The sequence below is a fragment of the Hyperolius riggenbachi genome, chromosome 12 (assembly GCF_040937935.1).
Source record: "Hyperolius riggenbachi isolate aHypRig1 chromosome 12, aHypRig1.pri, whole genome shotgun sequence".
NCBI lineage: Eukaryota > Metazoa > Chordata > Amphibia > Anura > Hyperoliidae > Hyperolius > Hyperolius riggenbachi.
Genome location: NC_090657.1, coordinates 101,629,718 through 101,649,067, shown reverse-complemented (window position 1 = coordinate 101,649,067; position 19,350 = coordinate 101,629,718). Strand labels below are relative to the sequence as shown.

Sequence of the window (19,350 nt, the reverse complement as noted above, 5' to 3'; positions counted from 1 at the left end):
TTGGAGATGTACTGGATCCAAACCCTCAGGACGCTAGTTCCTGAGGGTCTCAACGAAGTTTTAGAAAAAATCTATTAATTATTACTATCCACATTCCGTTAAGACTTTTTAACTAGTCCTCTCTCTTAATTCTTTCTATATTTTATATTACATTTTTATAATTTTTATATGTTTTATGATATGCACTGTATATAATTTGTTCATATAATTGGCTTTATACTAAATCGTCAGTCCAAACAGCTGTTGACAGTCAACAACTCCCTTATTTCCCAAACCCCCCCTCTCCTCCCCCTTCTTGTTCCCCCCCCCCTTCCCCCCTAATATCCCCTTCCTTTTTCCCACCCCCCTCCCATTTTTATCTTCTTTTTAGGTATTCTTTCCTAATTTAAGTAACTATTCATTTTTATATATGTATCAATTAATTTTATATCTTTTTATATTTTTTATCTTATATATAATTTTTATTGGATATTTATTGGATGATCTATGCAAATGTTGTTGTTGTTGTGTCCATTTCTACATTAGGCAATGAAGCCCCGACCTTAGTATTATATTACCAGATCTAGTCATGCTTACCACTGAGGTTACCATTCCTCAGTTAAGAATTTTTCAAACACAATTCCCTTTTTTTTTTTTTTTTTTTTTCTTTCTCTCCCTTCCCCTTCCCCGCCCAGCATTACATCACTAGTTACATCACTGGCCTGTCCACACTGTCCACATGGCAGTCCCTGATTGGCCCATACTCACCCAACACCTATTTAAGCTGCTATGGCTTGCTCTTTCATTACAGAGGCGCTTAATTTGAATCCTTGTGCAGATTGGTAAGTCACTTTGCTACATCTTTTGGAATCTTGACTCCTAGTTTGTATAATTATGCTTTACACATCCTTAGAGTGATACCAGCAAAACCTTTATTACCTTTAGTTTAGTCACTCCTTATCCAGGACAAATACCTGATACTGAATACACTATTATTTACTATTAAACACCCACTACTTCAATCCATATGCAGCACATGGATGTTGTATTAGGTCAGTTAAAGCAATCACTCATTTGCTGCAATTTCTCTGCATTGCCATGTTTGGCTATGGGTTGTTCCGAGATACATTTATTCTGAGAATTGTGTTATTAGTGACATACTGAATATACAAAATCCATAGTTTTGCATTTGAACTCAATTTATTGAGTTAATTGAGGGAACCATATGCATTACCATGTTGGGCTATGTATATGTGTTTTTCCAAGATACATTTATTCTGAAATTAATTAAATCATGGGCTTACCTTATATATTTAATCCATAGTTTTGCATTTGAACTCAGTTTATTATATTGAAATCACTATTTTTGAATATTATATAATAACACATTTGTGATTGTACGAGTGTATTCATACTTTGGTCTCTGGCATTTTCAGTTTGATACTCCTCCCTATATTGCCTGATGAAGCGGGGTTGAACCTGCGAAACGCGTTGCATTTCTTTTTGGAGTTCCTAATAAATGTGTTTGACTGTCTGAATCGCAGTCGTTGTCGTGTCTGCTTGAGGGAGGTAAGACCACCACTTCCTCCTTCAATTTTGCCATTTAAGTTGGTTTTTAAGCTCATTTAATCTAATCTTATACTTTTGGCGCCTCTGTTCATTGTATACAATTTTGAGTCCACCCTTGGTGGAGGGTTGCTACCCTTTCTTCCTGTCTACAGAGAGCGACTTCTTAATCCTGAGTGGGGTCAGGACAATCTCCCCACCTGCCTTTACAGTGGTTGCCTGCTGGTGACCCTGACTTGTGAGTATTTAGCAATACAAACTTATTGCCACCTTGTCCAGTACGAATTACACTATTGGGGCTCTTGGTGTTCCCTGTTTTTATTTTTAGATTGATAACACAGGTTCCCTAGTCTAGGTGTGAGGTCTGTGGTCTCTACACCCTGGAACTGGTCTAAGCATAAATAGATTGATAACACAGGTTCCCTAGTCTGGGTGTGAGGTCCGTGGTCTCTACACCCTGGAACTGGTCTAAGCATAAACAGAATACAATACAAGTAATCTGGCTCAGTGTGAATTCCCAGGTCCACCTGGTTCAAACACACTGCAGGATGCACTAGTTCCAGGGTGTAGAGACCACGGACCTCACACCCAGACTAGGGAACTTGTGTTACCATTCTGTTATACATCAGACTAGTTCCAGGGTGCTTCGCACTGGGACATATGAACTACTGTTATGCTTCGCACTGGGACATATGAGCTACTGTTATGCTTTTCCTGTGTCAGGGCTAGAACTAATTGCTGCTGTTCCATAACGGGGTCATTGGGACTGGGATTTCTGTCTTTCTGGCGTGGTGCTGCTGTTGGGACGCGGTGATCTGGTCTGTACAGGGTATGTGGTCTGGTGTCAATCCACCTCCCACAGGGCATACAGTCTGTGCTGACCTGCACCTGTTCGGGGGCATATGGACTGTGTTGATGTGCTCCTGCACGGCTGCTCTCCCTGTCTGTCGGGGCCCACTCCAATGGTTACGTGCACCACAGGAGGCTGCCCCCCCCCCCAGCAGAATGGTTGCTCAGTACCCCCCTTCACCTCCCCTCATGCCCCGCACTGCCTACACCAGGATGCAGCTCTCCCTCTGGGAATCCTGCAGCTCTTCCCTCCCGGACGGCGGTCTCCTTTACAATTCCGTCTGGAGCCACATCCAAAAAATCACCAGCCCTGACCCACTGGTCCGTTCAGGTCAGCGGCGCAGGCGCTGCCGGGCGGGGGCCCTTGTGAGATTGCGGAAAAGGGGTCTGCGCTCAGCCATTCCTTCGGCCCTCCTGGCTAATGTCCGCTCCCTTCCTAACAAGCTGGATGAACTTTGCCTTATCAGTAACAAAAGGGAGCTAGGCAATAATACCCCAGTCATCTGCTTCACGGAAACGTGGCTACAGGAGGCCATCCCAGACAATGCCCTTCTCCTCCCGGGCTTCAACATTATACGTGCAGACCGTGACCCCACCCTCTCGGGGAAAAAGAAAGGTGGGGGAATCTGTTTCTATGTCAGCTCCGCATGGAGCCCAAGCACATCAGTTCTAGTCAAAAAGTGCACCCCCAACCTCGAACTATTACTCATTAACTGCAAGCCTACATACTCGCCCAGAGAGTTCTCCTCCTACGTCCTCGCAGGTGTGTACATTCCTCCTGACGCTGACGTTAAATCTGCTCAGCGGGACCTCAGCGACACCATCACGCAGTGGGAAACATCCCTTCCAGACTCTCTGTTTATCATCATGGGCGACTTCAACAAAGCGAACCTCCGGCATGAGCTCCCACGCTACCACCAGCACGTGGTCTGCCCCACCAGGAACGGCAGCACTCTTGACCACTGTTATACGCCTCTGAAGGACGCCTACAAGGCCGCCTCGTGGGCAGCCCTTGGTTCCTCTGACCATTGCCTCATCCACCTGGTTCCCACCTACAGGAGGCGCTTGGAGTCAGCGAAACCAGTCCTGAGGTCTACTAAAGTGTGGTCTGATGAAGCCAAGCTCCAACTCCAGGAGTGTTTTGACTGCACGGACTGGAAGGCACTGGAATCACCAGACCTTGATGAGTGGGCTGATGCTGTTTCATCCTATATCAGCTTCTGTGAGGAATCCTGTGTACCCACCAGGTCCTTCAAGATTTACCCTAACAATAAACCGTGGTTCTCAAACAAGCTGCGTCAACTGCGAAAGCGCAAGGAAGCCGCTCATAAGTCTGGCTCCCTGGAGGACTTCAGGTCGGCAAGGAACTCCCTCAACAGGGAACTGCGTGCTGCAAAACGGTCATATGCTGAAAAGATTCAGAACAATCTCCGCTCAAACGAACCTTTGGGCGGTCTGGAAGGGCCTGAAGGCTGCCACTAGCTACAAGTCCCCACCCCAACATGCTACTCCTTGCTCCGAGCTGGTCGAGGAACTCAGCAACTTTTACTGCAGGTTTGAGGTCCCGGCTACCCCTGGGGGGAGTCAACTCCTTATGCACCCCCCCCCCCTGCTGCTGGGCGCACTGAACCTAGCTCGAGCACATGCCCTTCCCTGACAGTATCCGAGACCGATGTTCTTCGCCTTCTGTCTTCCTTGAATGCCAGGAAAGCATCTGGCCCTGATGGCGTGTCACCGGTATGTCTGAAGTCTTGCTCACGGCAGCTGGCCCCCGTCCTCACCTCTATCTATGCCAGGTCCCTCGGGGAAGGGAAGGTCCCTACATGTTTCAAGGAATCCACCATCATTCCCGTCCCGAAAAAGCAAGGGGTTTCAGACCTAAACAACTTCAGGCCCGTGGCCCTTACATCAGTGGTCATGAAGACCTTTGAAAAAGTGGTCCTGTCTCTGCTCAAGAACACTACTCTAGACCGACTGGACCCTCTCCAGTTCGCATACAGAGCAAACAGGTCAACGGACGATGCTATCAACATCTGCCTGGAATTTATCACTGACCACCTAGACAGGCCGAACTCTTATGCTAGAATCCTTCTCCTGGACTTCAGCTCGGCCTTTAACACTATCTGCCCCCGTATTCTGCATGACAATCTCACGGAGTTGGAAGTTCATCCTACTCTTCGTCTCTGGATCACAGACTTTCTCTCGAACAGGTCCCAGGTTGTGAAGCTGGGCGACATTTTCACCAGACCCAGAGTGACAAACACTGGAGCTCCCCAGGGCTGCGTCTTGTCACCATTCCTGTTCTCTCTATATACGAATAACTGCACATCCACTGCGGACTCTGTCAAAATCATCAAATTTGCAGACGATACCACAATTGTTGGCCTTGTTAGTGAGAATGACGAGCAGGCCTACCGCCAGGAGGTCGACAGAGTCTGCAATTGGTGTAGAGAGAATAGGTTGGTTCTCAACACAGCCAAAACTGTGGAGATGGTAATTGATTTCAGGAAGTATACCAGTAATCCCCCCCCCCCCCGATGTACATCGAGGGCACTGAAGTCGCTAGGGTCCCCAGCGTCCGCCTTCTGGGTACGACCATCTCTGACGACCTGACCTGGATGGCTAATACCACCGCAACTCAGAAGAAGGCTCAGCAAAGACTCTTCTTCCTTCGCCAACTAAAGAAGTTTGGTATGGCCCAAGAACTTCTGAGGTCCTTCTACTCTGCGACGATAGAGTCAGTTCTCTGCTCATCCATCCTGGTCTGGTTTGCTGGCTGCACCACCAGTGACAGATACAAACTTCAGAGGGTCATCAGCTCGGCGGAGAGGATAATCGGGAAACCTCTTCCCCCTCTAGATCTCATCTACAACACCAGGCTGCGTAACAGAGCAATGCAAATTGTGGGTGACCACTCACACCCTGGTCACAGTTTTTTCAGGCGACTCAAACTAGGTCGGAGGTTCCAGTCCATCCCTGCAAAAACCAGTAGGCGCATGAACACCTTTTTCCCCACTGCCATTAGACTCTTGAACTCTGCCCGTTCTACTGTCCCCCCCTGTAGCCGTCTGTAGTCTAACATCCGACTTCGGCTGTGGCTGCTTGTTATCTGCCATTGTTATCTGCTGTCACACACTGCTGTCCCTGCTGGTCCCTACCACAAATGTGTATTCTATGTCCTGTTGTATTAACCATGTTCTGTTGTACTACTCTTGCTCTGTTGTACTACTCCTGTCTGTTGTTTTGACTCTTTCTTTGCCTATCAATGTGCCAAATCCAATTCCGGGCACGGCCCACCCGTGCTTGGCGAAATAAAGAATTCTGATTCTGATTCTGAAAGGATCTGACTAAGGTCTGAGTGCTTCCACGTAGTGTTCGCAATGGCAGACAACTTGTGACTGGCCAGCAGCAACTATATATAGTGTAGCGCTCTCTGGCGCCACCTCTAAGTGATGGACCAATAGAAACTTGCTCTGGCGTCAGCTGACCAGCCTGGTCAGCTGGTCCCCTCTTGGCCGTCATAAAAGTTCTGCCTCTCAGCGCGCGCGCGTATTCCTAAACCTGTGTGAACTAACAGACTCAGGCACACCAGAGGCACGCTGCTGCGTGCAAACCGCTGCGCTGGACGCGGAACCAGCCGCCTCGCTGTCAGTACATGCGGCGGTTTTTCCGCGTTCTGCCATGTTACCAGACGCACGCCTCCGCGTGCAAACCGCCGCGTTGGGCGCGGAATCAGCCGCCTTGCTGTCAGAACGCGCGGCGGCTTTTCCGCGTTTTCTCACATTTATTTACTAAGATTTCGTCATTGAGGTAAGACACCTCATCTTCTTTTCGTTTTTAAACTATTTTTAGAAATTTTTATCCAACCAGGGCGCCTCTTTCTTCCAAGGTGGTGGAGAAGGACAGCGAGGGACTGATTGGCCTGAAGGGGGCTGGAGGAAGCCCCAGGTATGTATAAATCGTTTCTTTTCATCCGTCTCGGGTACCCTTTAATTCGTAGTCACCAAACCAAATTTTAACAACATATCAAATTATTTGATTTCATGAGCAAAGGGAGTGCATATATTTGCATAAACAAGCATCAACACAGAATTATTTGTATCTCATTGACCGTCTCTATTAGTGACACAGCTACACATCAATGCATAGTGGGGTAGTGGATAAACCCCAGGGTGCGATCAGGCCACCTTAGTTTACTCGGCTGCTCCCTAACGTAAGCCACTGAAACGATAAAACAAAGAGGAAGTGGCGCTCAGAGATTCCATTCAAACTAGTGGGTCTTCCCAACAGTCAGATCTCACCTGGATCAAAAGCGGCTAGCACGACTGCCGGCCGAATGTGACGTCAGCGCACCCAGGATCCTCGTGGCTGTGCATCCCGTCACGGCGAGGATCCTGGGTGCGCTGACGTCACATCCGGCCGGCGGTCGTGGAGAGCCCGGTCCCTGGCTGTAAGTGGGACAGAGGCGTATCCTGGCTAAGTACGCTGTGCTAGCCGCTTTTGATCCAGGTGAGATCTGATTGTTGGGGAGACTCACTAGTTTGGAATCTCTGAGCGCCCCTTACTTTGTTTTACAGCTACACATCAGGCTTTATTCTTACAGCATAGATGTTATTTAGATGTTATTTAGTATATATATAAAAGATTCCTGTGTACACATCTTATATACCGTACAGTCACAATCAGATATGTATATCTGACTTTTAAAATACGGGGACTGCTTTATTGAAGCAGCACAAGTAACTCATTTTCATTAGTTTATTTCATTTTTGTGGACTAAGCACAGCTATTACTGTATATATGAATTGTTTATGATGACTATTATCTAAGAAATAGAACATTTTATCATATTTTCTATTTTAATTACAGTTTAAATTCATTAGAAGTCGGAGTCGGGGCATGTTTTCCCGATTCCGACTCCAGGCATCCAAAATTGCTTCGACTCCACAGCCCTGATTGCATCTCCAATATTTGAAGTCCAGTTGCACATTGCCATTGCTGCAGATGTTAGGGCTATAGGTGGCCTCAATGCTCCTCCTTCCGATGCATAGATTTTATTTTCTTTATTTTTGCATCGATTCTTTGATTAAGAATATCTTTGAAAGATGCAGAGTCCTCCATGGGCAGTGTCGCATATTTATTTAATTCTGATAATGACGAATCCACTACTAGAGGATTGTTTAGAGATTTACAGTCATTTCCTCTTCAGGCAGCGGATACATCTTTGCTAATCTATTGTTAAAAGCCTGCTTTTTCTCTCACGCTTCAAGAATTAAACTCTTTATTTCTGGCATGAGAGGAAACTGCGGATAATATTTCCCTATTTGTACAAATGAATCTTCCTTTTCTTCCCAGGAAATTGCCTCTATCTGCTGCAAGATACAGTGTAACTAAAGCAAAATCTAAATTTCCGTTGACACAGGTTTCATCTTCTCCTTCTACCACAGATGCCCTCCAAGATTCTTGTACTTTACAAATTAGTTCTAATGCTTCTAAAGATTATTTTTCTTTATGGCCTGCATTATTTAGAAGACATGCTTTACATAACGTTCTTCCAGGAATCTCTGGTAAATTGCATGCCCAATACATTGATTCTGCAGCTCTATGAGCGATCTCAATCTTCTTCAAGATCTGCTTCTTGACCTTGTGCCATGATCAGCATGTCGAATACAACATGAATATATTTTATGCTCCAAACTTGAAGGAGATGATTCCCTTGTGTGGTAACTTCTATGAGTCGACGAACATTTCCTGTTTCTGTCATGGCAATAATCTGACTTTGTGTCTTTTTGTTTCCATGACCTTTTACTTGATCTGACTCTTTCAGGGCTTAAGACAGAAAAAAATCCTGTAGCAATAGGCCATAAGACCCTCCTTTTTTTTCTTTTTCTTTTTTTACCTGTGGGCCCTTGCCTGTTCCACATTGTTGTTATCCATTGCACGAATCTACAGGATAATTAAAAACAAAATAATGTGATCAGTATGATTATTCTGTCTAAATAATCCGTGTTTCAAACTGCATGTGGATATTGCTTAAAATTTTCTGCCATTCTGCACCTAACTAATTCTCCTAGCACCTCTGTCCAGATGGATTGACGACCTATCTGAACTGAAGTCTGCTACCTTTATATAGGGGAGTTAGACCCTCCCCTGCAACATGACCACACCGGCGGTAGCGCGCTTTTAACCAAGATGGCACTTGCATGCCAAAAATGGCACAATGGACTGCTCCTACTTCTGATAGAAACCGGAAATACTGCAAAAAAAACACTGGGAGTACGCATGTGCGCGTATACAAGCCACAAGGAACCTCATCCAGCCTCATAGCTGGCACACTCCTCTCCGCAGTCAGCTCCTAACTTTCGGGCATGGCAAGACAAAATAGTAAGAACTCCTGTACCGATCATGGTGCACACACCTTATTTAAAGGCATCTTGATACACCTAATCCAGGAACAAGCAAGCCAGGCACGCTGATCAGAGACATTTAGCCACCAAACACGTCTGCCACCAGAAAAGGGATAAACCTGGCAGGTAAACAAAAATGAAAAAGAGCCCATCAACTGCTAATATAGAAACTTGTCCTGAGGGAGGACATTAAAAAAGATTACAGGGACACACATAGTGAACAGCTATACAGTTAATTTGTCTTATGGGTTTAGTATGATGCTATGGAGGCACCTGGAAAAGACCTTCAGCATTCCTGACCCATAATATCATGACACTGAGAGAGGATCTCCAGGCACATTTTAAACCCTGTCAAGTGTGGGAGAGTATACTCACCTCCTCTCTGGCCATCTTCATGCTGACAGGTGCCCACACCACTGAAAGTACAGACTACACACTATTATTTCAGTTGTGTGTGGTCCGGTAGTAGTCATGGAGACAATCCAAAGACATAACAACAAAAGTTGTTTAAATGATACCTTAAATGACTAACTGTACAAGATTTCTTTGCAAGCTTTCGAAACTTTTAAGTTTCTTCTTCAGGCATGTTTGAGAACTGGTTCAGCACAATGCCAGCATGAAGATGGCCAGAGAGGAGGTGAGTATACTCTCCCACACTTGACAGGGTTTAAAATGTGCCTGGATATCCTCTCTCAGTGTCATGATATTATGGGTCAGGAATGCTGAAGGTGTTTTCCAGATGACTCCATATGGTTCTGAACCAGTTGTGAAACATGCCTGAAGATGAAACTTCAAATTTCAAAAGCTTGCAGAGAAATCTTGTACAGTTAGTCTTTAAAGGTACCTAAACAACTTTTGTTGTTATATCTTCGGACTATCAGTTCAGCCATCCTTTAGTTCACTGTAATGCAGCATTTAGCAGTGTGTCGCGCTATGATCTGTGCGCAGGAGATTGTGTCTGCCAGCAACATGGGACAGAATATATGGTAGCATGGAGACTGACAAGGAGGTAGTGAGCTTTATCACCCGGAGATCTGTTTGAAAACCAGCTACCATCTTGTTGCTCCCTGTAGTGCTTTTCTCCCTCCTTGTTACTTTTCTTGTCTGTGGATACACCCTATGATCTTGTGCACTTGGAAATATGTGATTTATGAATATATTTTCCTTGTTTCATTACAGGCTTGTCAACATTTTAACAACAATGGCACTTGTGAGACCCACTGTCCTTCTCCTACAATATACAATTCTGAGACCTATGAATCTAACCCTAACCCACTTGGAAGATACACCTTTGGAGCCAGATGCGTCACACAGTGTCCCTGTAAGATACACTTCTAGCCATTGTCTTATTGTGTGCAAGGTGCTGCTTGGCCCAAGCAAACCTACCAGCCCCTTGAGGCCTCACCTACAGCAAGGGTCTTCCATGCTGCCAGGGCTGCCTTGTCTGTGACTTGTATGGCTGCCACTCCCTCCCCGTCACTCACACACAGACCTCAGATCAGTGGCAACATGAACAAAGAGGAGAGCGGTGCACTGACCATGTAGTACACATCAGATGCAGAAATGAGGTTATTGCTCACTTCCTGCATTTGAAATGTGCCGCATGGTCAGTGTGCGCTGCTGTCCTCTCTTCAGATCACCACTTATCTGCAGGTCTGTGAATGTTGGGGAAGGGAAGGCAGCAGGAAACGCCAAACCTCAACTGACACCAATGTTTGTAATGGTGGTGGAGGGGCACCTTTGGCTACCTATACTGGTGGTGGCTAACTATAGTGGGGGACACCTTGGCTACCCATTCTGGGGGTGGCTACCTATACTGGGGGTACATCTTGACATCTTGGCTACTTATATTGGGGGCAGCTACCTATACCTGGGGATGGGGAGCACCTTTGGCTACCTTGCTACCTACCTATAATTGAGTGCTACATATGTTTATTTGGAGGAGGGGCACCTTTGGCTACCTATCATTACAGGAGAAGGGCCCTCTGACTGGGGGGGAGAGAGGGGGCGCAAATTGTGTGCCAATTGGGCCCCAAAAATCTTAGCAGCACCACTTATTGTCTGTGGAGTTCTTAAAATCATCTATAACATTATTTGTCTTTGTTTCAGATAACTTACTAGGCACAGACGCTGGCTCCTGCACCCTCCTGTGCCCGCAGGATATGCAGGAAGTGACTGTGGATAATATACAGAAATGTGAAAAGTGCAGTCAGTGCAATAAAGGTAATAACTGTATGCAGATCACCTATCTTTTTTAGAACACCTCAAGATTTTGGTGTATAAGTACTAATTCTATATGTGCTACTCAGATATGATAAGTTTACAGACACAGAATGAGTTGTTTATACAGAATGCAGCCTTAAAGAGACTCTGTAATAAAAAATAAAAAAACGTCCCCTGGGGGATACTTGCCTCGGGAAGGGGAAGCCTCGGTCCCAATGAGGCTTCCCCCATCCTTGTAGCTGCAGGCAATCTAGCGCTGGCTTTCCCTAAGCGTCCTGCAAGCCTCACTCGACAAGCCTGAAAAGCACTGATATATTTACCTTCTCTGGCTCCAGCGGGGGCGCTGTTGCGGCTCGCAGCACGGAGATAGGCAGAAATGGCCGATTTCTGTCTGGTCCACTCTACTGCGCTGGAGTGGCGAAGGTACATATTTACATCCCCGCTGTTCGGAGGGGCACAGCGAGACCACCGTGGGTCACAGGAGGACGGGGGAAGCCTCGATAGGATCCGGAGGCTTCCCCCACCCGAAGTGAGTACCCCCAAGGGGAAATTTTTATAGTTACAGGTTTTCTTTGAAGTGAACCAGAGATGAAGTACTTTCATGTATTTTACCATATATATCAGGGGGAACATTAGAGAAAACACCTACCCTGCTCTCTGTTTCATCCCTTAGTACTCAGCCTGCCGGTTATCAGCCCTGATAAAATCCCTGACTGAGCATTCATTCTGGCTTAGCTCAGGAATCCTTATAGCTGAGTCATTATAATAGAGCCAGAATGGGGCAGGCTTGGGCTTGAAAAGACATCAGAGAAAACAGACTCAGCTATAATAATTCCTAAGCAAAGCCAGACTGAATGCTCAGTCTGGAATTTTATCAGGGCTGATAAGAAGCAGGCTGAGCAGTGAAGAATGAAACAGAGAGCAGGGTAGGTGTTTTCTCTAATGTTCCCACTGATATATATGGTAAAATACATGAGGGTGCTTCGTCTCTGGTTCACTTTAAGGTACCCAAACACAAATCGTTGTTCCTGGCAGATTTAATCACTGTGATTGAATCTGCCAGAGAACGATGCCCCAACATGGCTGCCTGATTGTAATACCAATTCAAAAGAGGGTGCACCCCCGGTACATTGACAGCTGGCTGATGCCTCCCTTGGTCTCTCCCCAAGTTTTAATAGTGTTCCCTAGGGGGCCCCTACAGAGTGCGTCAGCAAACTCACCTGTCTCCTGGAGACGGAAGCACACAGGAGGGAGCATTCCATCTGAACAGGTGAGTGCGCTCTGCTGTGAGCACTCTCAAGGGGCAACCGAGGGTCACTGCCACAAACCTCTGCTCTGTCTTGGTTCAAACGTGATGCCAGAATTGTTGCTAGTAATAATTATTTATCAAAGAGACTCAAATGTTCAAAGGTGCTAAGGCTAAAGCCACAGCTCCAACAATCATCAGTTACATTAGAAGCAAATGTGCATGGTCTTAAAAGGGATTGATATACCTGGTGAAGCCAGGGCATCTGAATCAGCTTATCCTGTTCACATTTTCATTTAGTTTTCTTCAAAAATCTAGCCAATCTTCTGTTGAGATGACCTCTCCCAGCAGGCCCATAGTGATTTGCACCTGGCGTCTCTGTGGTGTGCATATTTATTTTTAATCAGTCAGAATGGTACCTGGAAATAAGTTTAGTTGGGTCGCCTCCCAGAAGCCAGGTTTCTTCAGTGCTTGGGACTAAGGAGACCACCTGATGTCTACCCCATACCCTGCCTAACCACCCCCCCCCCTCCACACACAAACACATTAAACTGAGAGGTTGCAGCGTGCTGGAGTTGGAGGTAGGGAAAGCATATATGTGCAGGAAGGGCTTATTCACAATAGAAGAGATTTTCTGAGCGTTTTGCAATTGATTCACATTTTTTACAATCGCTCCCATTCACTTGCAATAAAATCGATTTTCCATGATTTTAACCTTCCTGGCGTTCTGATTCTGCGTAGCTGCACGACCGCACGTGGTTTTGTAAACCTAATTTTTTTTTAATCATATAGCTAGCCTAGCGCTAGCTACATGATACCCCCCTCCCTGCCGATTCCCACCCACCCTTCTGATCGTTGCCGGCGATCAAGCCCATCAGGAAATCCCGTTCTGAACGGGATTTCCTTCAGGGCTTCCCCCGTCACCATGGTGACGAACGGAATGACATCATCGACGTCATCAACGTTGTGACGTCATAGGGAGTCCCGATCCACCCCTCAGTGTTGCCTGGCACTGATTGGCCAGGCTGCACATGGGGTCTCGGGGGGGAGCCCTATTACGCGGCGGATCGGCGGCGATCTGAGAAACACGCAGCTAGCAAAGTGCTAGCTGCGTGTTTAAAAATAAATTATTCAAATCGGCCCACCAGGGCCTGAGCGGTGCCCTCCGGCGTCACTGGACAAGCTCAGCTCGTCCAGAACGCTAGGGAGGTTAATGAAAGTGAATGTAAGCGAATTTAAAAAACGCTAATCAATCGCAAAACTCTCAGAAAAGCACTTCTAGTGTGAATGGGCCCGAAGGGGAGATTCAGAGACCATCTGGGATCATGCTTTAAAAGTACCATCGATATATAGATGATTTGTGTACTTGATGCCTCTTGGATCCAGAACCCCACATCCATCAAAGAGGAAATTGGTTTTAGATTTTATTGTATTTATGGGCCTGATTGATGTTTCCTTTCGATCGCAATTACTAGATGGGAATGTCAATCGGAAGGTAAAATTAGATTGTCAATGGCCCAGAAAGACCATGCAGAGCAGATGCTTTGTCTCTGGCTTAACTCCACTCGCTACATGCTTGCTGCAGGTGTGTGACTCGAAAATAATAGCCAGGCAACTAGCATTGTTTATAAAGAAATGAAGATGGTGGCCTCTGAATTCCTCTTTCTTCACGTTTTCTTTAAGACGTTAGCTGCTGAACAAATGGCATCTTACAAAAACTGAAATGTTTGTGCTGGGCTGACTGTACGATAAATTATACATAGTGATAATAAACTCTGCCTTCTCTCATCAGTATGTTCAGGGCTCAGTGTGGACATTCTGAAGAGCGCCCAGGTTGTGGATTCCACCAATATCCATTATTTCCGAGGATGCCGGATGATCTTTGGGAACCTAGTTTTCCGAGCTGAATCTTTCCAGGCGTGAGTCTTTGTTTTACAATACTGTATTTAAAGGTGCTAATGTCATTGCCAAGCAAGAAGATCCCAACAGTGTATATAAACACATGGGGCACAAGGCCTGCACACTTGTAGACAGAACAGGATACTTAGAGATTGTATTTGGTACCATCCCTTAGGAAGAAGGGACTCTGAAGTGAAAATAAACGTATACTTACTGATATAATCATTTGTATGTGTAGTACAGCTAAAACATAGAACATTAGTATCACAGATGTGAGTCTCATATTGCTTCCAGTACAGGAAGAGTTAAGAAACGTCAGTTGTTATCTATGCAAAAGATCTTCTCTGAGCTCTCCAACCAAGCTTGGTTGGCTACAGTACTGTTTTCTGAAACACTTTTCTAATCCTGTCTCTCTCTGTTTCTGTTTGTTTTAGGTTTTATTGCCAGGAAGTTCAAAGGGTCATTAGCTCTGCTCTGTTTCATAGTTTAACCAATTCACCTCAAAGGGTTTTTCCTCTTAAAAAAACAGAGCAATATTCACCTGTCAGTGATCTTTCCATTTATTTGCCTATAACTTTATTACTACTTATCATAACGAAACAACCTATATCTTGTTTTTTTCAAAACCTATTCGGCATTTATTTAATTTTTTTGGTGGGGGGGGGGGGTTCTATTTGCTAAGAAATTTTTTTTTTATAAAAGTAGGAAAAAAAAGAAAAAAATCATTATTTCTCAGTTTTTGGCCATTATAGTTTTAAAATAATACGTGCTAACGTAATTAAAACCCACACATTTTATTTGCTCATTTGTCCCGGTTATTGCAATGTCATTGCAAATTTTTCCATAGTACAATATATGGCGCCAATATTTTATTTGGAAATACAGGTGCATTTTTTCAGTTTTTCATCGATCCCTTATTACAAGCCCATCATTTATAAAGTAATAGTAATATACCATCTTACATATTTATAAAAGTTCAGTCCCTAAGGTACCGTCTTTCCCCGAATATAAGACACTGTCTTATATTCTTTTTGGGGAGGAAATATGTGCTAGGGCTTATTTTCGGGGAGGGGGGGGGGGGGGTAGGGGCTAGACGCTTTGTGTATGGGGAGGCTCTTACCGCACCTCCCTTGTGGCTGCGCCCCCCTCCGTTCTAAGTAATTTCTCCGGTGCTGGTGGCGGTGGCGACATTGTATTCAAGCTATGAGGGCGCCCTTTGACCCTCACGCTGCACGCAGTACGCTTTGCCGGCTTTGCGCTGGCGCTCTCTTCCTATCATAATCGTGCACCTGGCTGATGCGTCCCAGGCGCACATTGATTATTACATGAGGGGAGCGTTAGCGCAGAGCCGGCAAAGCATACTGCGTGCAGCGTGAGGGTCAAAGGGCGCCCTCATAGCTTGAATACCATATCGCTGCCACCACCACCGGAGAAATTACTTGAAACGGAGGAGGGCGCAGCCACAAGGGAGGTGCGGTAAGAGCCCACACACCTCCCCATACACACAGCGCCCCCCCACAGCTAGGCCTTATTTTTGGAGTAGGTCTTATTTTTGGAGCATGCTTGAAATATAAGGGAGGCCTTATATTCGGGGTAGGTTTTATTTTAGGGGAAAGGCGGTAGCTATTTATGCTTTTTTGTACAATTTTTTTTATTTAAAAAAAAAAATTGGTAACTATTGTGGAGTGTGGGAGGTCAGGGGTTAATTTAATGTGTAAAAATAAGTTAAAATAGGCCACAAGATGTCCTCACTGCTCACTTCCTTTATGCTTAGTTTTCCTACGCAAACAGGAAGCAATGCGTGGATGGGTTTTGTGAATGATGGCGCCGTCTCATAGACGGCTGTGGTCATTCACAGGGGGACTTTGATCAATGAATGGGATCGCCGGCGCTAACTAGTGCGGGGGGTGAGAGGGAATGTGCGGCGGGGAGGGACGTAGTAGCTATGCGCCTGCAAGCAGTTATGCCACTTTGCAGGGATGTAGTTACTCGTCCCAGGGGAGGTGAAATGGTTAAAATACAGAGTATTGAGTGTAAACTGCAAATATTAGAGAATGATGAAATTTTATTTAAAAAAAAAAGCTATATAACTGAAAATAAAAATGACACTCCTTTCTTTGCTACTGATGCTCTATGAATTATTATTATTATTATTATGTACTCCACATAATGGTTTTATCTTAATTTTATTTGTTTCAGTGTCACTTTAATGTATGTAAAATTACCTAATAACATACTGCCAATTTGAAAAGAGCATTTAGTTTCTTATAGCTGAACAGTTATTCCATGCTGACCACTTTGCCTGTTGATTTTGCTATTGACAAGAAAAAATGGTAACAGGCTTTTTACCACTAGCAATCGCCTAATGCAAACGCAAGGGACTGTGATTTTTCATCAATTGCAATTATGCGTTTGTCTATAAACACTGAAGCGCAATCACACTTAACATCGCTCCAAAAAGTGAATTGCACTTCACAAAAAAAAGATAGAAAGGTAGCAACCCTAGCAATTTAAAAAATCACTAATGTTTTGCAATGTGGATCAAATCACGCTCAGTGGAAAAGAGCCCAACTACTGTTTTTACTAACCAGATGCTAGCATTTCTGAATTTATAAGATCCAATCAGGACCAATTTTATGTTTGTTAAGTATTATTTAGAGCAACTTCAGGAAACAAGTAGAATCGGGCAGCAAACTGTGAATGCTATAAAGGAAGCATTACAAAAATGCTAAAAAAAAAAAAAAAAAAACTAAATTCTGTGGCAATGCATCTAGATTTAACAGGCTTTTTACAAGACTCCTAGGTTAGGTACTTTCAGCTCTTGTTACTTGATTCTCTGCTGTTTAGAGTGCTTGTCACATTGCGGTGTGTCTGAGGGTGCAGTATGATATTTTATATTTTTATTCTTGCATAAGCCCAGTGCTGTCCCTTCTCTTAATAAAACTTGCCTATGAAGGAAACCTAAGAAATTGAACATCATTCACAGCTTTTACTGTTTTCACAGAAATCCGGACCAGAACATTACGTCACTTTCTGTTGAGGATTTGGAAGTCTTCAAGACCCTTGAAGTAATTACAGGTAGATGACGTACAGATATAGACAAATATTACTATGTTTCTGTATCAAGTAATACAGAGGTCATACGCAAATCCAAAAGAAGATTTTAGCACAATGTAAAATGCTAATTTAAGCATATTGTTTTTTTGCAAGCAGTTTAGAGGGAATCTGAAGTGAAAATAAACTTATGATATAAAGATTTGTATGTGTAGTACAGCTAATAAATAAAACATTAGCAGCAGAGATATGAGTCTAATATTATTTCCAGTACAGGAAGAGTTAAAGGGAACCAGAGACGAAGCACCCTCGTGTATTTTACCATATATATCAGTGGGAACATTAGAGAAAACACCTACCCTGCTCTCTGTTTCATTCTTCACTGTTCAGCTTGCTTCTCATCAGCCCTGATAAAATCCCTAACTGAGCATTCAGTCTGGCTTTGCTCAGGAATCATTATAGCTGAGTCAATACAGCAGAGCCACAAGGGGGCAGGCTTGGGCTTGAAAAGACATCAGAGAATACAGACTCCGCTATAATAATTCCTGAGCAAAGCCAGACTGAATGCTCAGTCGGGGGATTTTATCAGGGCTGTTAAGAAGCAAGCTAAACAGTTAAAAATGAAACAGAGAGCAGGGTAGGTGTTTTCTCTAATGTTCCCACTAATATACATGGTAAAATACATGAGGGTAAATCGTCTCTGGTTCACTTTAAGAAGCTCCAGTTGTTTTTTTTTCAAAGTCGCAGAGAGGAGAGGAGAGGATCTGTATCCAGCTATGCTTTCCCACAGGTGATGCAGAACATGCTTACTTTCAACCGTAACCGTGACATGAGATACAAATAAATTCAGCTTGGAAACAAATTCAGTTTAAATGGTATTTAGCTGCGAATTGGGCCAAATTCAGCTCCCTTTGCCGAATCTTCCAGTTAGTCTGGCACTGTTATTGGCCTGAGGAAGCGGGCTCTGACCTGCGAAACGCGTTGCCTGTGCTGCTAATAAAAACCTTTGTTATTACAAAGATTTTTTTCGTCGTTGAGGTAAGCTACCTTAAATTTATTTTTCATTTTAAACTGTTTTTAGATGCTTTTATACTACACCAGGGCGCCACTTATACGCTTATTATATAAGCAATGTGTTTGTTACATACGTAACTCATGTTGCGCTACTTGCGCAACGCCCAGTAGACAGCTTGTGTATTTTCTCGCTCATGTTTGCAGAGGGGGTTGCTTGATTCACAGAGCAGGGCACAAAAAAAATGTGCATAAGTGGGAACACAAAAAGTCTGTAACAGGCATGCCTTAACTCCCGTACAAACACTTAAACGGAAACTGATCCCCAGGCTGCAGCTGTGCAGATGCTTTGCTAGCGGTGCGTCGCGGGAGTGACGTCAGGCAGCAGGCAGGGCAAGTAGGGAGAACTCAGTCGTACCAATTCACCAGGACGGATCGCTGGCCGCGCAGCCAAGAGCTGCGGTACTCGCACTGGAATCTTGCAGAGGCGGTCCTTATCAGCCGCCTTGGCCAAGTTTCATGTGAAGTGTGTGCGGGGATGTACTGGTAAAATGTATTTGCAGCTCCTTTGCTGCTTCTTTTAGAATGAACAACTTTTAACTAGATCGTTTGTATGGGCAATTGTATCTCTCCTTTGTATCTATGCCTGTTTTAGGGATTTTTCATATAGGCAGCTGACCGGCAGTGGAATTCAGCCTCTAGCCTGAAAGGGGCATTAGAGATAAGAATCTTCCTAGCTCTAGCAGCTTCAGACTAGCATTGCACACTGTTTAATGTCTTATCCTCTTTGTCTCTCTTGTAGGTTATATATACATTGACTCGTGGCCACAGGAGCTGTCCAATCTCAGCATATTTGAGAATCTGCGTATAATCCGAGGACGGTTCCTCTACAAGTGAGTACAGGTCCTCTTTCTGCAAGTGCTACATACTGATGATATTCTGTTCCTATAAGGAAAAACCATAGGTCCAGCTGAGGAATCTCTTGATTATCATGCACTGTGCTGCTATTGAAAATGCCCTATCAGAGCAGTTGTACAGAAGTCCTTTTTATAGTAATGGGTCCTCATAAGGCGTGTGAAGAGCCCTGTGTTAATATTGTTTTCCTGTCGTTTGACT

The 19,350-nt window shown here is 44.6% G+C and overlaps 1 protein-coding gene across 1 annotated transcript in view; it reads left to right on the top strand.

Annotated features, from left to right (window-relative positions):
• ERBB2 (erb-b2 receptor tyrosine kinase 2) overlaps window positions 1-19,350 on the top strand; it is a 188,202-nt gene that overhangs the window by 125,971 nt on the left and 42,881 nt on the right. Inside the window, exons 7-11 of the mRNA XM_068262978.1 lie at window positions 9,981-10,122; window positions 10,911-11,024; window positions 14,063-14,189; window positions 17,174-17,247; window positions 19,037-19,127. Coding sequence (XP_068119079.1) covers window positions 9,981-10,122; window positions 10,911-11,024; window positions 14,063-14,189; window positions 17,174-17,247; window positions 19,037-19,127 — 548 coding nt within the window. The remainder of the gene's footprint in view (window positions 1-9,980; window positions 10,123-10,910; window positions 11,025-14,062; window positions 14,190-17,173; window positions 17,248-19,036; window positions 19,128-19,350) is intronic.